Source organism: Paramacrobiotus metropolitanus, unplaced genomic scaffold (assembly GCF_019649055.1).
Source record: "Paramacrobiotus metropolitanus isolate TYO unplaced genomic scaffold, Prichtersi_v1.0 Parri_scaffold0000001, whole genome shotgun sequence".
NCBI classification, from domain to species: domain Eukaryota; kingdom Metazoa; phylum Tardigrada; class Eutardigrada; order Parachela; family Macrobiotidae; genus Paramacrobiotus; species Paramacrobiotus metropolitanus.
In genome coordinates, this window is record NW_026570221.1 from 2117348 (window position 1) to 2128251 (window position 10904).

General features: G+C 39.3%; 1 protein-coding gene across 2 annotated transcripts; it reads right to left on the minus strand.

Moving 5' to 3' along the window:
• Window positions 1-107: 107 nt before the first annotated feature.
• On the minus strand, window positions 108-10404 carry LOC129582489 (uncharacterized). 2 transcript variants are annotated; one of them, XM_055474036.1, is made up of 17 exons: window positions 9965-10404; window positions 8817-9104; window positions 5527-5565; window positions 4708-4970; window positions 4153-4356; window positions 3699-3902; window positions 3361-3424; window positions 3157-3293; window positions 2780-2925; window positions 2620-2676; window positions 2303-2374; window positions 2048-2182; window positions 1819-1966; window positions 1583-1698; window positions 1078-1245; window positions 929-1018; window positions 108-599 (listed from the first exon to the last, which is right to left on the minus strand). In XM_055474036.1, the coding sequence occupies exons 1-17, from the start codon at window positions 10099-10101 to the stop codon at window positions 468-470; spliced, it is 2400 nt and encodes a 799-aa protein (XP_055330011.1). In that variant the 5' UTR covers window positions 10102-10404; the 3' UTR covers window positions 108-467. The 2 variants fall into 2 exon arrangements, with proteins under 2 accessions (XP_055330011.1, XP_055330083.1); XM_055474108.1 differs by lacking the exons at window positions 8817-9104; window positions 9965-10404 and adding an exon at window positions 5660-6664.
• Between the last annotated feature and the right edge of the window lie 500 nt (window positions 10405-10904).

Genomic DNA, 10904 nt, shown 5'->3' on the forward strand with positions numbered 1-10904 from the left:
GACTATAAAGTAAAAACATCTGCTGAAGAATGTCGACTAATTAAAATGTCCTTCTTATCAGACGTGCACCTGCAGAGGAATCAAACAAATGTTCAGCAATATCTTTTCCTTTCTCTTTAATAAAAACGTTCAGATCAAACCATCAAGAAGCTACCAGTAAAATTCACACAATCAAAAGCAATCGGCGAAAACTGTTAAATGCATAAAATCCGCTTCATTGGTTCTGTACAAATCCATTCATAACCGGAGATCAATTGGAAAACAAGCTCGTCTCAGACACATGCTCCCCCCCCCGTTTAACGCAAATAACGCGATTCAGTAGCGAACAAAAAGAGCACCATCAGGTACAACGCATACGCATCCCTCCCGCATAAAGGCATACTTTGGCATAATTTTCAAACAGATTCATGACCAGAATTCATTCCAAGTGGCAAATAGGACTACGGTATTCATGTCGATTCGTCGAATCAAAAATTCCCACGCTGCATCATCACGCCATGCACCCGGAAGCGGTACAGGCATGTGTAATCCCGATTCCCGTGGTTGGAAGTGATGTCCAGTTCAATATAGCCAAACGATTGGGTCGGTTCCAGTTTTGTCTGCAAATCCCAACCAAACTCTTTCCTTTATAAAAACACATCGTGAACAATCCGGTAGATTTTAACGCCACAAAAATTCGGCACAAAAATTGATTTTCTAATCCACACGATGACTTAAACAACATTTACCTAAATAAAAATTTACATTTACTTCCTATCGTTAAAACAAAACACAAACAAGCGCGGCATGCAACATCCAGTCGACATTCAAAAAATGATATTCCAGATACAAATCGTAAATACTGTAACTATGGTAGACGAAGCTTGGAATAGATTACAGCTAAGTCATCCCTTGCTCTACGAAATTTCATCACCAACCTATCACCAACCTGAATCTGAAAATTCTGCAGGGATTCATCATTGTCCAGGTACTCGTATTCTCCCAGGAGAACTGGAGGACCTTGTTCCGACAAGAGACCCTAAATTTGCCAGTTTCTTTATTTTAATCGGAACAAACCGAAGAACAGCAAAGGCTTACCAATACTCGAAAATTCCTCGGTGCACTGTCAATCTTGCCGGTGGGAGACAGATTTCGGGGAAGATGATCAATCGTAAAACTCGTAGGACGGACGAGACCAGCCAGCTTCAGGACAAGAAAGCCGGTATGATTTTTGAAGGCCCAACACTGACCAGGACGGATATCATCCTGTAAAAACACATGATAAAACTTCCATCAATTTCGCTAATCTCATTGACAAGCCAATTAATTCTTCGTAATGGAAAACAATCTCAACGATAAAAAACTAATAACAAACGCAAACTAAATAAAAAAATTTCGGCAGCCCCGATCAACCAGTTGCTGACAAGTCATACAGTGATTATGCATAAGATCATCTACACTTGTGTACTGCCGTAAAGTACTTAATCGCACACCATAGCGGATTGGAAAAAAACTTCAGATTAAGAGAAACGTATCCGTACACAGGAATAAATACAGTCTGGCTGTTACTTGTAAGGTAAACATTATTTTTCACTAAGCAAACCTGAATAGCCAAGCGGGGCGACGTGGTCCATGTCCACAAAGGGATGCCAAATAAACTGAACTGTGCATGTCCCCACTTGTAATCCTCCGTGCAGCGTGTACTAATCACTGTGCCGCCTGGAAAGAAAAAATTTAAATCTTAACCAGCAATCGTCAGAACATCACAATAAATTAAACCAATAAATTCAGAAATAAATCAAACAGGAATTAAGACGACCCCAACTGCGAGAAACATACCAGCTGATTCCAGAGCGTGATCCGGTTCGCCGATCTTATCCTCATCATAGCGCTTGATCATCTGCGCAATCAAAATCCGGACATCGTCCAACGTGAACCGTTCTCGTTCCTGAACCACTTTAGGTACGTATTCCTCTCGAGGCGTCTTCTACATCAGCGAGAAAAATAAAATTGTTTCCGATGTTGAAAAAATAGTTTCCATTTTGACCATGATCATGACAAAATATACCGCGTCTTCCTCCAGTTTGATCACGAATAATCGCAGCTTTTCTAACGACTGCCGCATCCATTCGAGCGACTGGCGATTTCGTACTTCATCGTTCAAGCGATGTGTTTCGCGCTCGCTTGAAGTTTTGCTGAGATCCTAAGCAAAAAACGCGGATGCAATAACAGCGCACAAAATCTTTTCCATAAAGAGAATAATTGTCAAAGGGAGGCAAAGATTATCCATAACGCAGTTTCCAGCACATACATGCATTCTTACATTAATTCTGTCTACCAGCAACTTCGTTTGAGATCGGATGTGTTCGAGATCATCACAGCAGTTTTTAGCCACCTACAAAAGAAAAAATAATACTGTACTGGTCTGCACACAAGTGACAATTTAACAGTCCTTGATAAACAACAGTTGTGAAATGAAGTTCACTGATCAAAACATTCTCCGGTCTTTTGATTGCGTAAAATTTTCATTTTTTATTAGTTATAGATATTTCATAAAATATCTGCAGAATAATATGATAATTCTATTCCAATGGGAAAGAAAGATTTTCCGCACCGCAGCACAAATCATACAACACTCACCGGAAGCTGATTAAATTTCCACTGAATAATTTCTTCCAGTTCCTGCCTTGTGAGATTCTGTCAAGCATACAATCAACATAGTTCAAGCCAGTAAACAAATAAACCATCCACTGCAGTGTGTATAAATAACTGGCAGCGATCCATAACCGCATATGATTACCGTGCCGTTGAAGTGATAATGCACCACCGTGGCGTCGCGGCCCATTCCCCATAAAGCCGGCCATAATCCACCATAAAACCGATCTATCACAGTCGTGTTGCTGCCAGCACCTGTTTCCGCCGAGCGCCAAAATGCCGGCAATAAACCTGAATAAAAATTGAACACAATCAAATTTGTAGAAAACTGGAACAACGGAGAATTCCGTAACTCCAATGCAACAGGTTCTGCAGATGCGTAATTTCAGTCTTTACAGATTTGCAGAAGAAAAATAAAAAATACAGGAAAAACACAGTAGATCTATATTTCAATGGGAAACCGTCTAAAGGCACTTCATCATTCGTTTAAAGAATTATCTATGGAACAAGCGATTTACCTACCTAATAAGAGTGGCAAAAGGAGCAGTGGCAAACACCAACAGCATAGCGCCCAACGAGATCGACGGGGCCGCTTCTCCGTCAGATTACGATGTTCTCCAGTAGTATTGTCATCCGTTTGGTTGAAGATATTGGTCACGCTGTAGCGATGCAGCAAACGTGTAAATTATTACAATTATCACACCGAAACTATTATTTTACACTTACGTTGTGGTGGTCTTTGTCACGACGTCAATAAACCGCTGACGCACCGTATCAAATACAGACTGGGCTGCAAAACGGAAAAAAAAAGAGTCATCAAGACGACCGCATTCTTCAGAAAGCACAAGCACCGCAATAATACTTTGACAAATTTAATTGTAGTTATAAATAATTATTAAAAAAATAATTTTACATAAAAAAGACAACAGCCATTCCAAAAATAAATGCAATAAAGGACAGCGTTCAAGTGAAAATGCTACTTTAACGACGAGAAAATGCACGGTAGCCGTTTACACAGCAGCGAAAAATACCCAGCCGACCCGACGAAAAAGCAACTCACGTACCAGTGGAAGCGGTGCGAGTGGATCTTTCCAGGGGATGCGAGAAACTATGATGGCCGTTGTAATAGACGCCATTGCCAACCGCATCGGGCTTGCGAATGTAACCCTGCTCCCGGCGCATTGAACTGGTAGCTGATAAGGATGTCTGATCACCACGGGACGCCGAGTACGCCCCCGAACGACCGGAACTGTTCTTCAAATCCGAAACTGCCAAAGAATAATTATCTTATTGAATCGTTAATTTACGACCGGCAATATCAGAGATAATAATAATTTAATACGTTGTTTTTGATATAAAAAATATTTATAATTTAACAGGACTTTTAATTAGAAATTACTAAATTACTGAGAGATTACTAAACGGAAAGAGATGACTAAATTCTACAGTCTACACATCAGAATGGCGGTAGACGGTAGTACGCAATCAAAATGTCAGCTACAGCACAAAAGACCGTACATTCTGTTCCAGATCCAGACCGAGATTCGGGAGTGATGCGGCCATTAACAAGTGTTCGGCTGGTGTTGACGTCGCTGTCTTCCTCATCCGTAGCATGGTTCAAGTGGTTAGTCGTGGTAGTGGTGGACGTCACCACGCGTACGCTCCGCTTAATGAAATTGCTAACGGCATGCAAGCCACTCATAAACATCGGAGAGCTTGGTTCTGGTAACAAAACAGGAACAAATTAAGTAAGTTCCACACAAATTCCACACAAAATTCAGCATTCATTCTATACCGCATTCGGTTTCAGTCCTTATCAAGGAACGTTATCGTTCAAGTAAAATATCCGGCCGGCCGCAAAAATCAAGGAAAACAGTATATTCTCAAACTATTTTCGATTATACTCGTAAATGCAGAAGAAAAACAGTGAAAACATCAACGAAAGTCTTCTGTTTTAATCAAATATTTCCTTTTCGAATGACTACAACTGACAGCTTTAAGGAACAGAAAAACGAGCAACGAGAAAGCTCAGTTACATCGGAAAAGCAAAAGAAATTGGTCACAGCATTTTACCTGGTCGCGCGGAAGACTGACGGAAACTTCGTCGCTGTTGAATAAAATTCTCCTCCCCGTCATCATGATCGTAGGCATAGGAGCGATCCGCGGCAGACGAAGTGATTTGGCGCCGCTGTGAGACCACCTGTGAGGAAGACGATGCCGCGGATGTTGATGCAGCGGCAGACGATGATGCTGTTCCTTGTGCGTAATAATCCAAACTGTAACGACACATGTTAGGCATTTCGGGATTGTGGATGCCGTCGCGTCGGTAACCCAGCCTGCAAAGAGATTCTTTGTAAATTTTTAGAATAGACCACAGCCGAGTGAAGAACATGCCAAGGAACACAGGGGGAAAAAAGCCATCTTGACTCGAGAAACAAATTTTTAAATAAATTCTTGAGAAACAAATTTTTAAATAAATTTCGAAAATTACTACTTAACAACAATAACACGGATCAACAAATTAAAAAAATTCCTGAGATTTCACTATCGAAACAGTTTCCAGGTTTTTGAATAAAATGAATAAAAAATGTGCGAAATAATCAGAAACGTAAAAAAGAAATAGGGAAAAACATGCAATACGTTATTGGCGAGTTTACAATAATATTATAAATTTATAATGATTATAAATTATTTTGCCAAAATGCAAAATATAAATAATAAAATAGTTAGCATACTGCTGCTTTCAGTTCCTGAAAATTCTAGAAAGCAACAACGCAATGGAGAAACAAAAAATGTGACCCAGTAAAAAATTGAACAGGAGGAAATCTCCCGAAAGAAAACGGTCCAAGAACCCGGAAACTTCCGAGAAACTCAGCACTTACGGTGACTTACCCCATCGCGTAGGTGTACCCCGTTTTTGGTCGCTCGTCGCTGCAAGAAAACAAACAAACCATTAAAATTCACGCTAACGCTCTGGCTCCGTATGATAAACTTCACAGCTACGAAAATTCCTAACTGTTCTTACATAGCCATGGAGAAGACTTCACAACACACGGCGCAGTTCCACAGAATCAACACTCATAAAACTGAACGCGACTGTTCAAGCCAACGAGAAATCACCGACTCGCAGCTCTCTACTAAGCACTCGGGAGAAATCAAAATCCTCAACGCTTTGACAGGTGCTTTGATAAGATACGAATAGCAAATCGGCTGCAAATGATTGGCGATATTTTTAACTGGTAAATTTCGATTTGTACAGATGCAAATGATGGAGAGTGGCCAACGAACGGTGGAAAGATCCGGGAAACAAACCGTCCGATGATGCTTAACGGCGCCTGCTTTGTCTTTCTTCGGGGGAAAATTTGCGACACTGGCGTTATTTTTGTATGGCGCGTGTAATTTTACGCTTGCAGCCGCACCACGTGACGCTCGGCTCCGTTAAGACGTGCGAAATTGCACGTGGGTGGGTATAATTTTTTTGGCAAGGATTGCAGCCAATTAAAATGCAGAGTACAGCCTACAGCGCTGAGCATGGAATTTAAGAGTAATTATTGATGGAAACAATTCAATCCAATTAAATATTTAAATTAATAAAGACATTGACAGGAAGTTAGGAATAGTTTCATTACAAGTATGAATAGTAAATACACGTCGGATAATTTACAACTTACAACCATGTTTCAAAAAACAAATACACGTCGGATAATTTACAACTTACAACCATGTTTTAAAAAACAGTTCGATCATTTAAATGGTGTAAACTGCACAGTCGTATTTGATATTTGTATTGCGTACACGCTTCAGTTAATTCAGTTAAAAATTACAGTATTTGATGTTTGCGAACGGTTCACAATGAAAAATCTTTACAGGCTACAGCTGTAAGTACTTAAATTGAAAAAGTCCAGTGCCACCATTAAATACTGTATTAAATACAGTGAAATAAGAGTGCTCGTACCTTCAATGTTTTTTTCAAGTGTAATAATTTATTTTAGATTAATATCGTGAGAAATTCCTATACATTCTGAATTTTTTTACTTACCTAGTTTCATTTTGTGCCATTTTCTGTGCAATCTGCATTTACTCGAAAAGCCACCAAAGCAAGTCAGCAAAACACTGGATACAAAATGAAATTACGCAAGTAAAAAATACCAGAACCGCCAGAACGTACCGAAACCTCTCACAGTATTTATAAAATCTAAATTAAGATTATTGCTTAACGAAAACATTACTGTATTATGGCAAACAAAAGAAAACGAAAAAATCATAAGTCATAAGCATATTGCTTAATATCCGCGAGTCACCGAAATAAATTATTCGATAACGAAAACAGAAACGCAAACCATTGCAAATGGAGTATTCACAATTTTACCGAATTATAAAAAAGGTCGCAACAAAAATGTCGTTCCCAACCACATGAATTTCGATCGAGCAATTTCAGTTTTATTTAAAATCCAGCTCTAATCGCATGATTCGCATCCATCTGCATGCAACTCTCGCAAAACAGTCTGCAAGAGCTGAAGCGTGGCGCATTTATGAGCGCCATATCGATTTCGAGTCGACAAGAATGTTTCCGCACGACTCTCCAAGCATCCAACAAAGTTATATAAAACCTTGAATTACAGATGCACAGCTGCTTTTTTCAAAACACCACTCATAACGCTGCTGCGGAGGGAAACAGATTCCGTCGCAGCACAAACAGCGTTTATTATCCATGTGCTTAGTGCCGCGCCACTTGAGCGACCAGATCGGAAAAATGCGTGTCACCTGCCAAGCACGTCAACTTTCAAGACAATCCAAGTTGAAACAAATTTCAAAAGAAACATGTCTGTTCATTAATTACATGGCACTGACATTCTACCTTATTTTTCAATAAATTTTTGACTACTCGTGCATCAAAACAGCCAGAGAATCGTTTAAAAATGCCTTACACAGGAGAAAATTGTTTTAGAAAAAATAACAACTGAGAAGCAGCCCACCGGTTAATAAAAATTATTATTAACTAATCACTAATTCGTAAACTCATCCAGAAAATTACAGTAGAAACAACCCTATCAATTAAGGCAGAAAAACACATCCGAGACAAACTATTTAGAAAATTATCGCCATTAAATGAAAATTTTCCTTCTACGTATAAATAATGCATTATATAGTATAGAGTCTTGTAAAAACCGGCTTTGTATCGCAAAAAAAACGGACGAAAACTCGCATCTTGAGAACCTCTATTTTTTCTTTTTCTCACAAAGAAACCACTTGAAGGCCGCTCTCTGCCAGCTCGCTTCTGTAGCGCTTACGCCCATTTTTTGCGAAATAAATTCACATCAACCTGTGAAAAGGCTGAACAACAAGGAAATATCACCGTCGGTTTCTAGCGGTGTAATTACATAATTATGCGTCTTATGCGATGGAAACCGGTTTTGAAACGTTGCGATGCGTCAAACTTTTGTGCTCTTAACAAATATTTGAGACGTCTGAGAACGGGCTGTTCAGTAATTAAAGAAACAGCCGACTTTGCACTCTCGCGCCAATCCATCATTTTTAAAATTTTAATCAGCGCTCCAGCACACGATCCAAAATATTGACCCATCCGTGACACTGACAGTGATGTATGCAGTTTATCATTAAGAAAATTCAGAACCGTATTGTTATGCAAATCGTGTACAATCAAGGTGATGCAAAATAAAACGATTTTTCAAAATGTAACGACAATTCATCCATATACAGATCTGTATGCATCGAAGTTGCATGGTCGCAGAAGTAAAGCAATCAACACCGGTAACCACCGCACAAAAATCCGCTGACCATAAAATTACTACTACTCACGCAGATTACAGTTGTGCTCTAGAGTGTATAAATTACGTTAATTTCAGGGCTTGAATAAATTTACAGAAAATTAATAATTTTCAGGACATGTAAACAAACACCTTCACAGTGTAGATAAACGCCAAACAGGCGCATCGCCGAAATAAAAATATTTACTGTAACAAAATTTCTCCAGTTATTTCTTAAACCAATATACTGTAGTTATTTAATTTTTATGAATCTATTTACCGCTTTTTTTACCATCGTTTTGCAGATCGAAATCTCCAAGGTAAGTAACATATCGTAAACTAATCGCCGCCGGTGATAAAATCAATCACAATAAAACGCAATTTTATTGCTTATTTGCGCTGCTGCTAGTTTACCTTTGGCGTAAAAATTCCAAAATGCGCTGCACGCTACTGTTGCTCTCGAATCTTTTGCGCGCCTCTTTGACAGTATCCAGCGCCCCCACATAGCCGATGATCGATCCAGCCCGCGACAACGTCTGGTAATAAATCCCATTTTCTGTCTGGCTGGCTGTGTTGCGTAAGCCTTCAATTGTCGCCGCGTCAGACATAACAGATCCTTCGCGCTCGCTCTCCATTGACGATCTAACTACTTCCGCACTCACGGTCCCATCCAGAGATTCTCCAATGTTGTCCAAGCGGAATCTACAACGACCCGTCTCTAAATTATCACACTACTTAGTTTCCAAATGTCTGGCTTCTTTAAAGTTCTTTTGTGCAGTCATAGCGGGCTAACTCGTGCAATATTCATCGATTTTTTTTCCGTCAGAAGTCATTTACGCATTACGCTTAAGTAGAAGTCGACCGGCCAATTATCACTACTACCTGTACAGATACGCTAGATTTAATCAGAAAAACAGAAGTACGCAGGTAGTTACCAATTATTAAAGACTAATTGTTTTAAATAAATAAATGAATCATTTTCAATTTCACGAAATAATTATTAACAAATCAAGTTTACAAAATAATTAACAAACCATTCCCAAAATAATTAAGACAACCACAAAATTAAGGGAAAGTTAATTCCCCGCGGCTGAAACAAACATAAAACCGGTAAACAAAAGTTGCCATCATATAATTTTGTATACCGTTATTATTTCTTATATTTTTTAAATAAAATTAAATTTTGCAATAACTATTGTCAAGTTTTGCCTTTGTGATGCTAAAATCGGTTTGAAAATATAAAGTAAAATTAATTTTATTCCAAAGCACTTAAAGCTCGTTGAGTCTGTTGTAATTGTTTTTTAATTAAATCAACCATATTGCGTATTATACAAGTAACAACGACAAAAGTCCGCGACATCATTCACGTTCAGCTAATTTAAAGGCAAAACTTTAAAGGAGTTTGTGTTACTCTAATTGCAAAATACTTCCTCATTTCTGCGAAGTTTATGGAAGGTAAGTAAAAACACTACTCTAGCGATATAAGCACGATACGCAAATTTTCCAATAACACCTATCTCCACAAATACGATAGACTGATAACAAGTGGCAAATTTGCATACTTGACTCGTTTGACAGCGGTTGTGGTACGCGTGGTTGTCGCTCCTTCGCTCGATGTTGTCTCATGCGATTCCACATGGTGAGTGACATCCGAATAGCCCGGACGGGAAACATGCGATCGTAATGTCCGATCGGACATGATAATGCGAGATTCACGTTGACGAAAGATGAGAAATGAGACAGAACCGAACACGAACACTCAACTTGACTCAAGCTGCAGACAAATTCCCCAAAGAAAATAAATCCACAAATCGGAGCACGACAACAAATATGCAATCTGGTCTGATGTTCACCTATCACTTCCACAAATGAAACCGATAAATGATGCAATCTTTTCTGTATGGTAGATGCAAAACTGAAACATCATCGTGATAAAGATGTTTTTTGTAATGCGTCATTTTCTTACGAATGAATCTTCTGTCAGAATTTCTTCACGACTGATCGTCAGATGCGTAAGAACCTGATGTGGCCGTAGTACCGTGTGTAATGTACGGAACACACTTTCCGGGCCCACACGAAGATCTAACGCCAGGGAATTCCTGAGCCAGTACCATAGTATGTAGCTTAGTCAAGGTAGTTCGCTACGTTGCGCCACATCTGAACGGAAGTGCATAGTCCAACCCCGCTCGACATCAATCAATAAAACTCAGATTGCTCATTGGCTGTTGCGGAATGAATGGATGACTCGTGTAGCGCTTCGTCTGACGGCGGTCACGTTTGTGGTTGGCCGTAAGTACAGTAGCGTCTCAAATCTCGCCACTCGCCAGTACTGCATTTTATTTTTACCGATTTTCAAACCTCATTTCGTAACAAGTAAACTGCATCATTGTATGTATGGGGTTGCATAACTAATTTTAAAAGTTACTAACGTGCCTGAATATTTCTGATCCTATTTCATTTTGTTATTGTCTCTTGAGAAGTTGATTCACACCTGTGCGCTTT